Raw genomic sequence first — 19,828 nt, forward strand, 5'->3', positions numbered from 1 at the left:
AAAGACTGATACCTTAAACTTTTTTCCATATCCACATGTGTGGAAATTAAAGAGTTTTGGAATCAAACTTATTAGCTCATCAGTTTGAAATTTGAACTTACAAGGCACTCCATCAAGATCATCATCAAGACTCTTTATAGGGACTCCGTCAAGATCATCAATGGGAGTAGCATCAATAGGAATTCCATCCACATCTTCTAGAGGTGCACCATCAAGCTCTTCCTCAATGGGGGCACCATCGAGGTCATCTGGTACATCCTACAGAAACATACATACTTGCTGTAACATTTTCCTTTACTAAAGTCATATTGCTATAACTAGGATATACTTCATCCTCCTGACAAAGAAGCAGTCATTCTTTCATTATTTAAGAAATATCTACCAAGTATTTCTTGATGCCAGGTACCATGTAAGGCACTGAGGATACAATAATAAACAAAAACAAGTTTGTTCCTTTGGTCCCTCATGTAATAGGTCTTACTAGAATTTTCTGGGAGACCAGGGGGTAGGAGGAAGCAGGCAATCATAAAATCACAATATTCAAAGAACTGTGACTATAATGACTGCTACAACAAAGAGGCATATCATACTATTCCAATGTATAAGTAGGTTTCACCTAAAGCGGTCTGAGAAGGCTCAATGATACTGAGTCTTAAATTGACATCTGAAGGATCTCAGGTAAACAGGAGATGTTTCAGAGAGAGGCAAGAATATTTACAAAGGTTTATGGTAGAAGGAAACATATACTTAAGAAACTGAAATGAGGACCATGTGCTTGGAACAGGGGGGCTAATTAGAATCTCATAGGAATGAAAGTGAAAAGATAACTGGATGAGGATGGTAGAACTGAAGACAAAGGATTCATGAAACAATGATGAGGTGAAAAGCAACAGAATCGTGATGAACAGAATCTGCTACCATTGTGGTGCATCTCTTCATGTACATATTTACTTATATAGCTACATATTGCTTTATTAGTTCCTTTTTTCAACTAATGCATCATGTATCTTTTCATGTCATCAAATTAAAAAAAAAAAAAAACAGTTATCAGGGGGCACCTAGGTGGCTCAGTTAAGCGTCTAACTATTGATTTTGGCTCAGGTCATGATCTCATAGTTCATGATATCAAACCCCGCGTTGGGCTCTGCGCTGACAGCACGGAGCCCACTTGGGATTCCCTCTCTCTCTCTCTCTCTCTCTCTCTGCCCCTCCCTGTGGTTTCTCTCTTTCAAAATAAATAAATAAGCATTTTAAAAAAGTCATCAGAAATCAAAAACTACATGGAGACAAAGAAAATGGAAAAAAAAAAAAAAAACAAGTCCAAAATCTTTGGGACATAGCAAAAGCAGTTCTAAGAGGGAAGTTTATATCAATATAGGCCTACCTCAAGAAACAAGAAAAATATCAAATCAACACTCTAACCTTACATGTAAAGGAATTAAAAAAAGAAGAACAAAGGCCAAAGCTAGTAGGACTAAAACAGATGAGCAGACACAAACAAAATAGAAACTAAAAAAAATTTTTTTTAAAAAATCAATGAAACCAAGTGCTGGTTCTTTGAAAAGATAAATAAAATTGATAAACCTTTAGCCAGACTCATCTAGAAAAAAGAAGATTCAAATAAATAAAATAAAAATGAATGAGAAATAACAACCAATACCCCAGAAATACAAAGAATTATAAGAAAATAGTATGAAAAAATCATATGCCAACAAACTGAACAACATAGAAGAAATGGATAACTTCCCAAAAACATTCAATCTCCAAAACTGGAATCAGTAGTCAAAATAAAAATCCAAATTAAAATCCAGGACCAGATGGCTTTCCAGGTGAATTCTACCAAACAATTAAAAGAGTCAAAACCTATTCTTCTCAAACTATCCCAAAAAATAGAAGAAGGAAAACTTTCAAATTCATTCTGTAAGACCAGCATTATTCTGACACCAAAATCAGATAAAGACATTAAAAAAAGAAAACTACAGGCCAATATCCCTGTTGAACACAGATGCAAACAACCTCAACAAAATATTAGCAAACCAAATCCAACAATACATTAAAACAATCATTCACCGTAATCAAGTGGGATTTACTCCTGGGATGTCAGGGTTGTTCAACACTCATCAATCAATGTGATTCATCACATTCAAAAAAGGACAAAAACCACATGATCATCTCAGCGGGGGCAGAAGAAGCATCTAACAAAATACTACATTCATTCGTGATAAAAACTCAGCAAAATGGGTTTTAGAGAGAACATACCTTAACATAATGAAGGACATATATGAAAACCCACAGGCTAACATCATATTCAATAGTGAAAAACTGAAAGCTTTTCCTCTAAGAACAGGAATAAGACAAGGATGTTCACTCTCAACACTTCTATTCAACATAGCACTGGAAGTCCTAGCCACAGCAATGAGGTAAGAAATAAAAGGCATCTCAATAGGTAGGGAAAAATAAAACTATTTGCAGATGACACAATACTATACATAGAAAACCTTAAAGACTCCACCAAAGAAACTATTAGAATAAATGAATGCAGTAAAGTTGTAGGATATAAAATATACAGAAATCTGTTACATGTCTATACACTAATTACAAAGTAGTAGAAAGAGCGCTTACAAAAACATTCCCAATTACAACTGCACCAAAAGCAAAAACTACCTAGGAATAAATTTAACCAAGGAGGTAAAATACTTATATTCTGGAATCTATAAAAACTGATGGAAAAAACCAAAGATGACAAAAACCAATGAAAAGATATTCCATACTCACGGACTAGAAGAATACTGTTAAAATATCCATACTACCCAAAGCAGTCTATGGATTCAATGCAATCCCTATCAAAATAACCAATAGCATTTTTCATAGAACTAGAACAAATAATCCTAAAATTTGTATGGAACCACGAAAGACCTCAAACAGCCAAATAAAATAAGAACAAGACAGAGGTAGGACGATCCCAAATTTCAAGATACCTACAAAGCTACAGTAATCAAAACCATGGTACTGGTCCAAAAATAAACACATGATCAACAGAACAGAATATCCAAAAATAAACCCACACCTATAGAGTTAATCTACAACAAAGGAGGCAAGAATATTTAATGAAGAAAAGACGGTCTCTTCAATAAATGCTGGAAAAACTGAACAGCTACATGAAAAAACCAAAATGGACCACTTTGTTACATCATACACAAAATCAATTCAAGATGGATGAGAGATCTAAATATGAGACCCAAAATCATAAAACTCCATAAAACAGGCAGTAATCTCTTGGGCACTGGCCTTAGCAACGTATTTACAGATAGGTCTCCTCAGGCAAGGAAAACAAAAGCAAAAATCAACTACTGGAACTACACTAAAACAAAAAGCTTTTGCACAGAAAAGGAAACTCAACAAATCAAACAGGCAACCTACCAGAGGGAGGTGGTGTTTGCACATGATATACTCAATAAGGTGTTAATATCCAAAATATATAAAGAACTTATACAACTCAACACCAAAATGAAACAATCCGATAAGTGGGCAAAAAAGAACCTGACATACACTTAAAAAAAAAAAAAAAAAAGATATACAAATTGCTCAACAGACACATGAAAGTAGGCTCAACATGAAAGTAGATGATTAAGCATCAGGGAAATGCAAATCAAAACCACAAGGACACACACCACCTCACACCAGTAAGAATGGCTGGTATCAAAAGGACAAGAAATAACAAGTGTTGGCAAGGATGTGGAGAAAAGCGAACCATCATGTACTACTGGTAGGAATGTAAACTGGTGAAACTACTGTAGAAAACAGTATGAAGATTCCCCAAAAATTTAAAAACAGAAATACCATATGATCCAGTAACTCCACTGCTGGGTATTTGCCCAAAAAAACCCAAAAACACTAATTCAAAAACATATATGCACCCCTATTTTTATTTCAGCATTATTTACAATAGCCAAGATATGGAAATAACCAAAGTATCTACTGACAAATGAATGGATGTGGTATACACACGTACACACACACTACTCACTCATAAAAAGAATGGATTCTTGCCATTTGTGACAACAGAGATAGACCTAGAGAGTATTATGCTAAGTGAAATAATTCAGAGAAACACAAATACCATACGATTTCAATTATATACGGAATGTAAAAAACAAAAACAAAATAGACTCTTAAACACAGAGAACTGGTAGTTGCAAAAAGGAAGCAAAAAGAGATTAAGATGTACAAACTTCCAATTATAAAATAACTAAGTCACAGAGATGAAAAGTATAGCATGAGGAACATAATAACATCGTAATAACATTGTATGGTAACTACACTTATCATGGTGAGCATCAAGTAATGTATAGAATTGCTGAATCACTACACTGTACACCTGAAACTAATATAACATTGTATGTCAACTATACTCAATAATTAGCAAAAAAAAAAAAAAAAAAAATTGTGGAGGTACCCAGTTACCCAATTGTCACATAAGGAAACAAAACAGAGAATTACTATTATACATAATTTCCTCTCCTGGGCTCCAGCAATTCCAGGAACAAAAATCCACAAGTTAGTGGTAAATACTAGGTATTTTTCACAAAGAAATACTATTCACATCTGTAACATACAGCATCCCCAGAAATCAATTCTAAAATAATCAGACAAATACATTGAGTACCTACCTCTGTTTCCTTTTCTTCAATAATATTTACAAGTCCTAAGAAAATATTTTGTAGTTTGATCAAAAATGGTTCTGGATAAATTGCCCAATCCTCCCATGCTCTGAAACAGGTCATTACCCGTTGCTAAATAAACAGGAAAAAGACAACAAATTATTATTTTAGGGCAATGTCTCAAACTTCATCTCATGAAAATGACCATCACGATTTGCTGTATTTCCTTTAAACCAAGATTCTTGATAAAAAACAATTTAACTATCATTATATTTTTAAAAAATCAATGTCACCTTCTAACTAAAAGGGAATTAGAAATAAAAATAATGAAAAAGAAACAGTAACTATTTTGTTCTTGACCATCTAAGATCAGTGCCCCATACCACAAGTGGTACACGAGGCCACAATCTGGGAATAACTTAGAAATTTATGACAGTTGGATACCAGGGTAGCCAAGTTTTGACCCGAATTCCTTTATGGTCCAATGAAGTACTTTCTTGATTCTGGATATACTTTTCTCTTCCCATCCCTACACCTTTCTACAAGCTCTAATTTATAGTCAAAATTTTTAAATGTAGTTGTTTAAATTCCCTAATAGGTGGGATCACTGGGCATCTATCTTCCCAAGTTAAAAATTTCCTAAAAAAAAAAAAAAAGGAAAGAAAAAAAAAAGTTGTGTTTTTTTTTTAAGTTCATTTATTTTGAGAGAGAGCACCAGGGAGGGGCAGAGAGAGAAGGAGAGAAAGAATTCCAAGCAGGCTCCAAACTGTCAGCGCAGAGCCCAACATGGGGCTGGAATCCACACACCTGTGAGATCATGACCTGAGCTGAAATCAAGAGTCAGACACTTAACCTACTGAGCCACACCCAGGCACCCTCCCATAGCTAAAAATTTCATTCCATGAAAAGTCTTCCTCCCATGAAAGTAATATCTATTTATTCCATTATAAGCAAGATTTTTTTGTTTGGCTTTCTTAACACTGATTTACAAAGAAAGAGGTTATAAAAAGTAACTGAATACATTTTCTAAGCATGAATAACCAAAATTATGTTCCTATTCCAGCCAAATTATATATACCATTCTAAAACAAGTGATATTCTGAATTTTTTGTGGAAAGACTAATATTTAAAACATTTAAATAAAATACTTCAAACTTAACACCGAACAACACTATATAAAATATTTCAAAATTTCAGATATTTCTGATACTGAAGATAAAATGGCAGTAAATCTTAAAACAATAATTTCTGAAAGATGCACATTATGTCCTATACTTGTCCTATGTACTTCTCTAGCCCTCCAATGTGCTTGCCAGCCCCTACCCCCTGCTTAACACTAGAGAAAAAAATAAAATAAACATACCTTAAAGTTTTCAGACTGTAAATGGCCTTGAATTGTACGATAGGTAGCATTGAGGTCTGAAAATATCTGACATAACTTTGTTTCAAAACTGAAATTCAAAGAATATAGATTTATGATAGAATTTATTTAAAAACCCCCATTCTACTTCAGCATGCTAGCAAATGAAAAAAACTCTTAAACTCAAAAAAAGAAAAAAAAAAACCTCATAGATTAATCAAGTAACTCTTCAAAAATCAATAACTAGATGTCTAAACTCTTAACACTGAACTCCTTATTCTGTATGGTTATGCCAAGAATTAGTTTCCTTGATTAACAAGGAACTTTACATTTATGATACATTAAGTTACCTAAACTGACCTCTGTTTTATATTAGGAAAAGTTAAGTGACTTGTCCAAGGCAAAAAAAACTAGTTAGATTGAACAGCTAGATTAAAACAGTTCATGTTCTGTCTTTGGTCTCTTCCTTTATGCCTCCTATTATTTCTATTGTTTCTGTTTATTTACTACACAACTGGCTAAATATGCAATAGAAATATAAAGTTATTTTTTAACGCTTATTTGTTCTAGTGTAATTTATCAAAAAACTAATATGAAAACTTTGAAAACATTTAGCTTAAAGTGGATTAATGAATGCAACCTGATTTTTTAGAAAATTCTATGAACTATAAAGAAATTCAAATTAATTAACATTAACAAAATAATTCTCTCTTCTGAATTCCTTACCCTTAAATATTATTTCAGGAATATCAGCTTACAACATTATACTTACAATTTTCTATAATATGAAGCATTGGCAACTTTGGCTGAAGAGTTATACAAAACATCAGAAACCAAATATAATCTGGCAATCTAGAATACCAAAAGATAACATAAATGAGATTAAAAATAAAAACGAGCAGCAAATAATATAGCTAGAAAAAAATCCGTATTGAAATTTTTTGCAATTAGTGGCATAAGGCTAATGTTTAACTATAACACTCACAGCTAATTAGAAGGGTTATAAGAAATTCAACATTCCTGAAGCCACTACTTTGGCAGGGATAAAATATGTAACTCATTTCTATTTCAACCGGTTGATAATCTGCACATCAATTAACATAACAAGTTTCCCAGACAGAAGGAAAATAAGACTGCATAGGAAAGATTTCTTCAGTCAAGTTCTTCATGTAAAAAGGAAACCAATTTCAATCCAAAATGAAGTCAACTATTATTTCTTTTACTTAATTAATGTTCCATAAAGAGAAATTATGCCCATACCTTTTTAGGGAGGGGTGTTTTTAAGATGGACAATGACTCAGTAATGCAATCCACTATTTCTTCAGCAGCTTCAGCATTATTAAGACAAAAAACCATTGCATCTCCAATATCATTTTTCCTTGGAGTTAACCCCCTCAGGATTTCTTCTAATTTGTCCCTCTGTCTGAATACAAATGTTTTTAACATAAATATTTATAGACATAAATTTCAAATGCCATTATAGTTTCTGCTCACAAACTAATTTCTTTAAAACCCACTCAGATAAAATTCTGAAGACTAAATTGTGTTAAGTCTGATTTGAGTCCCCCAAATACATTACATTTCTTTGAAGAACTTACATGGGGGAAGAATACTTTCTCATAAATAAATAATTCAGTGATTTTTAGTTTTCAAATAAAGTAAATTTTAAATTATGGGCATTTTTTTGCAAGAAGTGTTTGTGAGTGTCCCAGTCCTATTATCCCATTACAATGGAAAAAAGCCTTCATGTTCTTTACTTTCTTTTGAAGGAAGTCAGTTACTTTAGCACTTCTGCATCAGATCACAACAGGCTAAAAGCAGGGGATGACAAACTGTCTGTAAAGGATCAGATAATAAATATTTCAGGCAATGCAGATCATACAGTCTCTCTTGTAGTTACTCGACTCCACTGCTATTAACACCAAAGCAGCCACAGACAACAAGTTAAAATGAAATATAAAGAAAAAAAAAGGAGGGGAGAGGGCATGATTGTGTTCTAATAAAACTTTATTTACAAAAACAGGAGGCAGCCAGATTTAGCCTATAGGCAGAGTTTGCAGATCCCTGGAAAAAATGATGAAAATACATCATAAGAAGCAAATAGGCTTCAAAAATATATAGTTCTCCATTAGCAAATGCTTTCACAAACAATGAATCAATGCAGCTAGCATTAAGATTTACTCTACACAGTTGAGTATATACTCCTATATGCCATAACCTCTTAGCCAATTTTCTTCCATGAGGACCTCCTCTTAATATTTAATAGCTGTATTTGTTTCTGCTTCTTAAACCAGTCTAACTTCACTGTACCCATAATGACTGGGCACTGATAAATATGTTTCCATGGTGGCCACACATTGTAAACTCTTGTGGAAAGGCTTTGAATAGTCAACCATATGATTTCACAAAGCTCTACAGTAATTTTTCCTCTTTAATGTTGCATTCAGAGAGGCAAGAATTCTAAGGGTCCCAATATAATTTCTCTAAAAACCACAAGTATTCCATTGCTAGAGAATCATTGCTTAAGAGACCATCACTACTCTTCATCAGTAGGAAGAGACAAAGGTCAATAGAATACATACTTATACTTACCAAGATATTTAAAATTACAAAGCGATACAATGTTGGTATTCTAAACATTCACAAGTAAAAGAAACAATTCACATTTTAGAGTTAACATCTTAATAAGATATTAATTAAAGCAATTATTAAAGTGACTTTTCTGAATATGTTAACAGAAAAGGAAAAAAATTCTTACTCTTCCTTAAGTGCTCCCTTTTTACTAGGCTCCTCTACAAAAGCTTCTGTTTCTTGTTCTTCTGACATCCCATGCAGGTATGGATTTAATGGTGGTGGCCTCCAAAAAGATCCATTTTTGAACATACGAAAATCTTCCGTCCGCCACTTAGTCGGAGAATCTCCCTAATAAATGTACAGAATGTTATTAGAACGGTGAAATACTCAGAGTCAAAATTAACAAAGCAATTGATTCCACTTGCCTGCAGAATAGAATAAAGCTTCCACCTATAGTAAACATGGGCTGGTGTCTGGTTTTCAAATAAGAATCTAAAACAAAACAAACCCAAAAAACAAAAATTAATCATATTAAGTGTCTTCAAGTAAATATAAACAAATCAGAAATACTACTTGCCTATTTCATTTAAAATAAAAACCAAAAGCAAAGATCCCTGAAGAAAAATACTTACCCATTGCCTTCTGCCATCTATCCCCTTTCTCACCCTAGCCCCCAGACAGCCTTTGTGACTAATGTTAGTACTCAGAAGGTATGTATGCATCTTACAATCAACTTTATTGAACGCTTACATGTAGGCTATTGTATCTGGCAGTGGAGAGATTTTCCAAAGATAGAAATTTCAAAAGCAGTGTATTTTAAAGACTTAAGAGTGTTAAATGAATGCCTTAGATACCACAGCTATTCAGAAGATAAGCAATTTTCTATAAATCTCCATTATTCTACTATATCTCACTTATGAAGGACTTTCATTGAAAAGCACAGAGTATTTTCCTCCTAGAGACTGCTAAAAACAATGTGATGCAGTTAACTAAATCAAAATCAGATGGAAAACTGATCCAAGTGCATCCTATTTACTAAAACTGTCTTCTCATTCCTACGACAAAAATAACCCCAAACTTCTAGAACTTTATTCTTGGAAATATTTTTAATTCCAAAAAACAAAGGTTTTTTTTTTTTTTAATGTTTATTTTTGAGAGAGAGGGAGAGAGAGAGAGAGCATGAGCAGGAGAAGGGCAGAGAGAGAGGGAGACACAGAATCTGAAGTAGGCTCCAGGCTCTCAGCTGTCAGTACATAGCCCGATGCGGGGCTCAAACTCACAGACTGCGATATCATGACCTGAACTGAAGTCAGCCGCTTAACTGACTGAGCCACCCAGGTGCCCCTAAAAGTTTTTTTTAAACGCACACCTGAGGACAAACAAAATGTGATTTATGCAGGCAATGGACTATTATTCAGCTTTAAAGGTAAGGAAATTCTGACACATGCTACAACATGGATGAACCTTGAAGACATTATGCTAAATGAAATAAGCAAGTCTCAACATACAAATACTGAATGATTCCACTTATACGAGGTAGTCTGCACAATAATATGAATGTATTTAATGCCATTCAACTATACACGTAAAAATGGCAAAAATGATACATTTTGTTATATGTATATTTTACCACAGTAAAAAAAAATTTAAAAGAAAAAAAGCATACCTGAACATAGGATTATTGATTTCTCTGTTCATAATCATAGCTTCAAACATTGGCCCTTCACGTACAACAAACTCTATCATTCGATGTATCAGGGCGAGTAAATTCCTACAACAACAACACAGTTAAAGAAAATGGATTCAGACCTACCACTACATAAAACTATACTTGTCCTAAGTTACTATAATTGTGCAGAAAAAGATTATTCTGCTGACTAATACAAAATTTTATACCAAAAAAATAACCTGGAGCATATGTTAATGCCTTCCTTGTGCATTAAGAGGGAGCGGGATAATGGGGACAGGGGAGTTGGAGGGGAAGGAAAGGAGAAGGGAGGGTGGGAAACCACAACAAAGCTTCTTAGCAATAAAGTTTTAATTTTTTAAATGCCACTTAATTTTATTTTCAAAATGCAAAACATTAAATTATGAATCACAACTAATTGGAAAGCTGCAAATATATAAAATCAGTAAACTCAGAGCTTACATGTTATCATAGCCATCTAAAAACTTACATACTATCTCAGTTTTAAAAGAAAATATTCCTAAACCAAGCACTTTTGTGGTGGTATTGAAACGTTATATACATAACTATAATTTATAAAAAAGCAGAACTATTTAACAAGTTTAAGGCCTGATTTAATAAAAAATCCATCCAACTCCTGTGCTTTTCTGGTACACATATAGCAGATGGAGTTTTTATTGAATCTGACCTTTAATGAGGCAACATCCCTTTGGATCACACTTCAAACTAGTTCACACCACTCATGACATGTATAATTCTGCCTGCATATTATGACTCAATAAAGCAATTATATTGCCAAAGACTTAAATGGAGTCCGCTTTCCAAAATATTCCAAAAACAGGGACATGGTGAGATGCTTTTCCCACTTTTCAAAACAATTACTTTCCAATATCTAAGCCAAAAAGAAACTTGTAACTTTTTAGTACATTTTATTGGTTGGGCTCATAGAAAATCTTTATTTTCAAACTCTAGGTCCTAAAATCATGTGATATATAACACTATTTTAGACATTGATTACAGCATCAAGCAAAAATGACTCAGCTTATTATAAGCTGCTTTTGATTTCTCACTTCACCAGTCCCCCAACATACAGAGTTGGCAAATAATAATTGGGAAAAGCAAAAGGATATTGGCTCTTGGTACAAGGCACACACTCAATTACACCTTTAGCATTCCCAGCTCAAATTAAGTTCATATAATTGCTAGAATATGAATAGAGTTATAGAATAAGACAGATTTTTTTGGCTCTATAAAGCACTGCTTCAGAGTACATAAACAGTAAAATAATTTATCTCATGGTCATTATAATTATTTTCTTACAGTTTTCAAACAAAACTACTTAAATGGACACTAAAATTTCAACATAGTGAAAAAAATTAATTTTTTTGACCTCTTTAGATCAAAAAAATTATATGGAAGTTTAAATCTTTAATAAAGGGGAAACTATATTTAAAACTATTCATTCAACCTCAAAACTGTTAAAACAAAAAACCAAAAGCATCAATTTTAAATCTAAAAACTAGTATTAATAGTTCTGCAAATAGGCAGTTCTTGATATCCAAATAAGAATGTATTCTTGGCATCCATACAGCTAATGATATCATTTTGAGGGAAGGGAGATAATGTAAAGTTATGATTCAGTTCCAAAACTCCCACTGGTATGTGCCAAATCGAAGTGAAGGGAAATTTTATGTGAATATCATAATATATAAAATCAATTACTAGGGGGACAAATGCTATACATACAGAAACTTATACGAATTAAGTCAAATGCAACTTGACTTGAATATTATAGATGAAAAATGGTTTAGCAAGTTTAAAACAAAGGATTCACTGTAATGGTGAGTTAAGACTTTTCAACAAAATATTTACTCAAAATTTAGTTTTGAAATAAGCTGAGCCACATGTAAAGCTACTACTGGATATATGCTTTTTAAATGCTACAAAAATACTTTCCTGTGAGTGCTTTTTTATCAGTGGAAAAAAAACCCACTATAGTTTTAAATAGGCTTGTAAACTGATAAAATCTATTTTAGAAAATTTAAAGTTTAAAAATATTTAAACGTTTCATGTGATTATTTAAAATCAAAATCTGACAATTAGTTTGTTGCTAACCCAAATTCAAGATTATTAAAGAATTGTAATCACACAGCTTTTTCCTTAAAGATTGTGTATTTAACATCATTTTTAAAAGGGTGACTTTTCTATCAGAATGAAACAGTGTAGTACAAAAAGAGGATATATTTTAAAGTGCATTATTTTATTTTAAAATGGCAATTATCTTACTCTGGGCAATAACAACCAAAAAAAAAAAAAAAAAAAACCAAAAAATTGTCTCTCAGTTATAATAAAACCACATTTATTGGAGTCGATCGTACCAATGTCTGGTCAAAAACTGTATACTTTCCCAATCCATCCCATGATGTTTTCCTGGTCCCCCGCTGCCGCAGACAGTTCAGCTGGTGTTGCTCACCAAGGCCAATGTCAAAGAGAATTTGGTATTCTTTTGTGTTCATTTATTATTCAACCAGTGTTGTGTTCCTGTGTTTGGGAAAAGGCTTAGCTTGACTGAGCAAGAGCATACCTAGAGCATGAACTCTTCTGCTTTATCATTATGTTGAAAACGAAAAAAAAGAAGAAAGGAAAATAAAAGAATTCCAAATACCTTTGTTACCATGAAAAAAAGTTTCTAGTATGTTCAGTGTTCATGAAATGAATTGGTAGTAATTCCTAATCAATTAGAAAAAAACCAAAGCTATGCCCTTCAGTAAGGAGAACTCAAACTAAAGTTGCATAAACACAGATCATTCAGGAACAAAGAGAAAAAAAACAGATGGGTCAAAATGTAACATTATACACAATTTAAGATACATTTAAAATACTATTTTCCCATCACAATAGTCTAATATTATTAGACTAACAACTCCATATTAAATCTATTAAACACCTTCTAACTACTAAAGCTATAAAATCCCCTACATTGGTAACAATAAAAACAAAAAGATAAGGACATAAAATTGCAAAGTACACTAAAGTTAGTCACATATCCCCCCCAAAAAGTACTGGGAAGGAACCATTGCTCAGTCAAGATATTACCTTTTCCTCAACACCATTTTTTTTTAATTCAGAAGGGGATATTGTCTATATTTAGATCAGTAATAATAAAGAAAAACATGTACCTTTCTGTTGGGATAACCACTTTGACTATGGCTTGCGACAGAGTCTGTATATGAAGTCACATCAGATAATAAACATAGAATATGTGAGTATTGTTAACAAGTAACAAGCAAAAATATACATAATGCATTGAAAACACTACACATCTAATCACAAGTTTTGCAGGCAATGACTGCATTTGAAGTAATTATACACTAAGCAATTACATAAATGCAAATGGATGTGTTCAGTGAACAATAAATGTTCACCAAATGCAAAGAATCAGAACATTCCTGCCAGAATGCACATCAATGCACTGAAATAGGTACTACACTGAGAATTATCAGATAAAGATTTTAATTTGTGAAATAATTAACTGTTTGCCTCTGACCATACAGTTTGCTACTTTGTTCCCAAGCCTTTAAAACCAGCCCTGTCATTTTAAGTGTAATTATTTCATAATAGAACCAACAAATTCTTATAAACTTGAAATTAAGTTGGTTTTATGTTTAATAAAAAGAAAATACTCACCCTTTGCTTTTACTAGAGTAGTTAACTGTTTTTTTTTTTTAAAAAAACCACATATGCTCTCAAATACTCTAATGCCTCAGACCTTGAGAATTAAATTAGCTAGCAGCCATCCAAACAGTTTAACTATTTAGGTCTTTCTAATTGAAAAGTCACTTAACCAAATACAAAGTATCACTTTCTCAGAACAAAGTTAATTTAGATATTGCACTTAAGCAAACCTGGATACAATAGTGGACAAAGGAAAAAAAACTTAAGTGGTCAAAAAAGGAATGGTAGCCACAAATAAAAATATGACCTAGTATTTCAATACAGGGTTTCCACGGGCTAAGGCAGGGAACACATCTACTTATTTCTTTAAGAGTTGCCAAACAAAATTACACACACATTTTCTATAAAATTATTGAAAAGAAATACTACCACAGATTTAGTATTTACAAATTAGATGCGGCCCTATGTACATTTTTTAAATTACCTTCTCAAAATCCTCCTTGTTTTTAGGTGGCGGTAACATTGGAGCATTGGGGTTTTTTAACCTCTCTCTAGGCTGCGCATTAAAAGGCAGTCCTGATGGAGGTGGGGGAAGCGTATGTTCCATCATAGAAGGCGGAATGTATATTGGATGTGGAGGAATAGGCACAGCTTTACCCCAACCTAGCTTCATTTCAAAAGACATAATCATCTTTCCTACAAAAAAAGAAAAGAAAGGTCACCCTGGTAACTCTCAAAAGAAAATAAAAGATGACTGATAATTTGAATTAATTTTAACCTTTCCATTTCTGGTCTATTTTTCCCCTAGAGTTTTCTTAAGTATTTCCAGAACGAGAAAAAGTCTGAATTCTATTAAGAGACAATAAAAACTTTCTTACCATTTAAATTTTTTAAAGCTCTTTCAGCATCTCTTCTATTCATAAAGGCCACAAAGCCACAGTTTCTCTCTCTTGCTCTTTCTTCATCAGTTCTAGGCCACATAATTTTCACACTGGCTAATGGTCCAAATCTTCCAAATTCTTGACAAAGCATTTCTTCATTCATCTATTAAAAAGATTGAGAGTTTTTTGGTATGCGAAAAAAGGGAAATTCTATGCAACAGAAAGCAAAGTAATTGTTGCAAACTTAACAAAAAGACATTTTAATGCTACAATTTTCCATTCAAGTACTAGGACCTCTATCTATACAGGTAAAATCTTGCCCTCATGGGACATTCACAAATCTTTTCATACCAGAAACACAAATAAGTGGTCAGGGTGAAGAGGCCGATGGCTAAAGAAATCAGAAGTACACCTCTATATCCCCTCTTGCTCCTTTTAAGATCCTGCATCTAAAATAAGCTCTTTTAAAATTTAAAAAAAAAGTGGGGGTGGGGGGAGCCTGGGTGGCTCAGTCAGTTAAGCGTCCGACTTCGGCTTAGGTCATGATCTTGCGGTTCGTGGGTTCGAGCCCCGTGTCGGCCTCTGTGCTGACAGCTCAGAGCTTAGGGCCTGTTTCAGATTCTGTGTCTCCCTCTCTCTCTCTGACCCTCCCCGGTTCATGCTCTGTCTCTGTCTCAAAAAATAAATAAACGTTAAAAAATAAATAAAAAAATACAATAAGCTGTTTTTCGGCAGTGATTTATTTAGGCATTTAGCAATGTTTTTCAGGCAGCAGTGATTATCACATTTAAGAAAAGGAGAAAATATATGCTGGTGATAAAAGAAAAAAAAAATCTAATCACTTTTTCTTTTTCCAGCACCCTATGTAATCGAGAGAGAAAAGAGAAAATGGTAAATACACAATGAGGTCCAAACAGATGTAACTTTTAAAAAGAGCATGTTATTTATTACAACCACTACATTCCTCATAACACAAGTAACACTAAAATGAGGAAAAGAATTAAAATATAAAAGACAGGCACAAATCACTAGTTTGCTATTATGAAGAAAGAAAAAGGAAATACATTATTAAGGAAGCAAGCTATGCATCAGAAGGGGGTAGTCTCAAAAGAACATTGACTAGCACTGGTCATATTCTATTTTGATAAATAATAAAATCAGCACATAGTAAGACATTTCAAATTCAGATAGTCCAGTTACAGAAAGAAGAGATAAACCCTTAAGAACTGCAGCAAGATAATTCAGCCCATACCAGTTAAGACTTAATTTTATAAGGTAATTTTAGAGGCTTCAATAGTCCCTAAGTTCCATCAAATTTTATTTTAGATTCTTGACTTTATTGATAAAGCAGTTTTCTTCCATAATTATAAAGAATATAAGTCAACATTCATCTAACTTTTCTAATATTACCTGTGGATTAATGTTTCCAAGGTATAAATTAGTAGTGCTTGGATCTCCTACATCATGTGAGCCAGGTGCATAATCATCAAGAACTAGGACAAAGAGGAAAAAAAAATTATAACCTGCAAAATACAAAGTATGGACAATTTTTATTAGTTAAAAAAAGCAAAAAACTGTATTACCACCAGATGATCTATTTCTTCTTGAAGGCGCATCCACTTTAAAAGGGGAAAAGAAAACAATTCTTAGTTTTTAGAATAGTTAATCACAACTATAAACATTAAAAAAAATGCCACTTACTAGAACGACGCTGACCATCAGAATCTGACTGAGGAGGCTCAAATCGGCTTAACCTGCCTTTTGTTTTATGTCTCTCATCACGCTCTTCCTGAATTCTGTTGAAAACATTTATAATCACTAACAATGAGCCAAAATTTGTTCGTTCACATCTGTTAAGAATACAACTTACCCAGGTACCATGTTCACAGAACTTGAAATATTTGTGAATAATTAAATGCCAGTACTAACAACTGAGATCAGTGAGTCCCATAGCTATAAGTCATGAGCAAATTTCTGCTATGTCAAACAAGCATTAGAATACAAAGCCCACTTCCAAGGTGGAAATTCAACATCAAGACCACAGAATTTGTTCTTTCTTGGTTAAGTTTGCTCACTCCTCACCCATATCTCAGTGACTACATTGTTTCCACTGCAAACAGGACTCTGGACATTAAATACTTAGATACTATCAATTGAACTGCATCTACATGATGTAACCAACCCAGGTGCTGGATGAAATGCTAATTCACTTTCAAACATATCCTAAAAAAAATCACTATAATATCTAAAACAACCTCATAGTAGGTAAGCCAGTTTAGTGGTAACTAATCAGTAAACTACATTCTTCATACCTGCATCTCTAAGCCAATAATGCAAAATACCTATGATAGCTGTTCTCCACACTATAAAACTTACTGTTTCAATTCTTCTTTGAAGAGTTCCAAATTGCTTTTTTTCTTTTCTTTCTCCCCTTTCTTCAGTGGCTATGAAGGATATAACAAGTTATACTTCATACAAAACAAGATTAAACAAAACGAATGGTTCAATAATCAGATCGTTTTAAATAATTTTTATTTTAGTGCCAATTATGTTCTAATTATTTAAATTACTTCTGTTTTCACTGCACTTCCTTCCTGTTCTCTTGAACTAAGAATTTAACAATTCAATTATTAAAGCAATTAAAGAAAATAACAAACTACAGTCTTAAAGTAAAGGACTCGCTAACTTTATCCCCTAAAAGCCTGGGATAATTAGCCCTGAATATTGTTAGAGAATTACAGGAAGTAAAACTAATGAACACAAAGTAACTGAACTGCCAACTAAAGTACCATGAACAACTACCAAAAATATGCCCTTCTTCAAAACAATCACTGTAGGAGGACTATGAATTAGTAAAACAATCAGTAACATCTTTGGGATTCCTCTTTTAAAACTGCTTTTGAAATCCCTCTCTTAAAAGTGCCAAAATAACGCAATGGAGAAAAATAGCCTTTTTTCACAAATAGTGCTAGAATATCCACATGCAAGAAAAAGTGAAGTTGAACTTCTTCATGCCATACACAAAAATTCACTCAAATGACTCACAGAAACTAAACTGAAGCACTAAAACTATAAAACTCTAAGAGAAAAACATAGGAATAAATCTTCATGACTTCATGACTTTGAATAAGGCAATGATTTCTTAGATATGACATCAAAAGCAAAATCAACATACAAAAAAAACAGATAAACTAAACTTCATCAAAATTAAAAACTTTGGGCTTCAAGGGACACTATCAATAAAATGCAAAGACAACTCACAGAATGGGAGAAAACATGTGCAATTCAAATAGCTGATAAGAGACTTGACTCCAGGAAGTGTAAAATACTCTTACAACTTAACAGTAAAAAGACAACAAGAAGCCCAATTACAAAATGGGCCAAGGAGCTGAAAAGACATTTCTCCACAGAAGACTACAAATGGATGATAAACACATAAAAAGATGTTCATCATCAGGGAAGTGAAAATCAAAATCACATTAGATACAACTTCACACCCACTAAGATGACTAAAATAAATTTTAAAAACAGACAATTTTAACAAGCGTTGGTAAAGATGTGGAAAAATTAGAACCCTCATACATTGCTGATGGGATTATAAAATGATACAGCTAATCTGGAAAACAGTTTTGGCAGTTTCTCAAAAGATTAAACAAATAGTTACCATACAACCCAGAATTCCATTCCTACGTGTATGTGTATGTAGGGATATAAAATACATATATCATATATTTGAGAACTGAATATGTAAGTCCACAAAAAAAGCCTACCCACAAATGTTTATAGCAACATTATTCATAATAACCAAAAAGTGGAGACAACCCAAATGTCAAGTGATAGATGGATAAACAGTATGTGCAATATCCATAAAATATTATTCAACCATAAAAAGGAATAAGGTACTAACATGTGCCAGAATATACAGATGAACCTTGAAATATTATGCTAAGAAGCCAGAAACAAAAGGCTACATGTTGTATGATTCCATCTGCATGAAATGTCTTAAACAGGCAAATCCAAACAGATAAAAAGGAGATTAGTAATTGCCAGGGGTTGGGGATGACTAAAATAGGTATAAGGTTTCTTTCTGGGATAATAAAAATGTTCTGCAATTAGAAATTAGTGATTTTTGCACAACTGTGAATATAATTTAAAAAACAACTGAATAATTTAAAAGGGTAAATTTTATGGTATGTGAATTATATCTCAATTAAACTGCTTTTTTTCCTTTGCATCCAGAGCTATTTTAATCATGCAAGGTCAGTGTCACCTTTCAATGTAATCATATTTCTTCACCAAGTATGGTTCCAAATGACGTGACCCATATCTATATACCAACTACCATGAAAAATCCATCGAAAAATAAAAATTTTTCTAATACCAAGAATACTTAAAAGAAAGTGCCGCTAGGTTGACAGTATTTCCAAATAAATACCAAAAATGTTCTAGGCAAAAGATACATTATTGGAATACGTAAAGTTTTCCAAAGTTAAGTGCCACTACACATGCTGGTATTTAAATACCTCAGTTTAGAACTGTTTAAAAACAAAAATCCCATTACTTCTTATTTAAAATACAGTCAACTTTTGGGGCGCCTGGGTGGCTCAGTCGGTTGAGCGTCTGACTTCAGCTCAGGTCATGATCTCTCACTCCGTGAGTTCGAGCCCCGCATCGGGCTCTGTGCTGACAGCTCAGAGCCTGGAGCCTGTTTCAGATTCTGTGTCTCCCTCTCTCTCTGCCCCTCCCCCACTCATGCTCTGTCTCTATCAAAAATAAATAAACATAAAAAAAATTTTAAAAATAAATAAAATACAGTCAACTTTTTACTTGCAGTATGCAATGAGTACAGTAACACCAAATGTTTATCGCTCAAAGAACATAAGAATACCGTCTAAATGTCCTACTCTAATTTATTATCTCTTCTCTAGAAAGATTAAGCAACAAAACTCCACATCTATTGCAAAAATAATTATAAACAAGAAACCAAAGT

General features: G+C 33.1%; 1 protein-coding gene across 4 annotated transcripts in view; it reads right to left on the reverse strand.

Annotated features, from left to right (window-relative positions):
- Positions 1 to 19,828, reverse strand: part of U2SURP (U2 snRNP associated SURP domain containing) — a 53,691-nt gene that overhangs the window by 17,558 nt on the left and 16,305 nt on the right. Inside the window, exons 7-21 of one of the 4 annotated variants that reach the window (XM_015084271.3) lie at positions 17,215 to 17,282; positions 16,540 to 16,634; positions 16,425 to 16,457; positions 16,249 to 16,331; positions 14,836 to 15,001; positions 14,442 to 14,653; positions 13,462 to 13,505; positions 10,262 to 10,366; positions 9,021 to 9,087; positions 8,780 to 8,943; positions 7,282 to 7,444; positions 6,794 to 6,873; positions 6,025 to 6,112; positions 4,671 to 4,793; positions 102 to 258 (exon numbers count right to left, since the gene is read on the reverse strand). In XM_015084271.3, coding sequence (XP_014939757.2) covers positions 102 to 258; positions 4,671 to 4,793; positions 6,025 to 6,112; positions 6,794 to 6,873; positions 7,282 to 7,444; positions 8,780 to 8,943; positions 9,021 to 9,087; positions 10,262 to 10,366; positions 13,462 to 13,505; positions 14,442 to 14,653; positions 14,836 to 15,001; positions 16,249 to 16,331; positions 16,425 to 16,457; positions 16,540 to 16,634; positions 17,215 to 17,282 — 1,648 coding nt within the window. Of the gene's footprint in view, positions 1 to 101; positions 259 to 4,670; positions 4,794 to 6,024; positions 6,113 to 6,793; positions 6,874 to 7,281; positions 7,445 to 8,779; positions 8,944 to 9,016; positions 9,088 to 10,261; positions 10,367 to 13,461; positions 13,506 to 14,441; positions 14,654 to 14,835; positions 15,002 to 16,248; positions 16,332 to 16,421; positions 16,458 to 16,539; positions 16,635 to 17,214; positions 17,283 to 19,828 lie in introns of those variants that run through there. The other 3 variants (XM_015084272.3, XM_053221350.1, XM_027061671.2) reach the window with 3 other exon arrangements.

This window comes from Acinonyx jubatus, chromosome C2 (genome assembly GCF_027475565.1).
Source record: "Acinonyx jubatus isolate Ajub_Pintada_27869175 chromosome C2, VMU_Ajub_asm_v1.0, whole genome shotgun sequence".
Lineage (NCBI taxonomy): Eukaryota > Metazoa > Chordata > Mammalia > Carnivora > Felidae > Acinonyx > Acinonyx jubatus.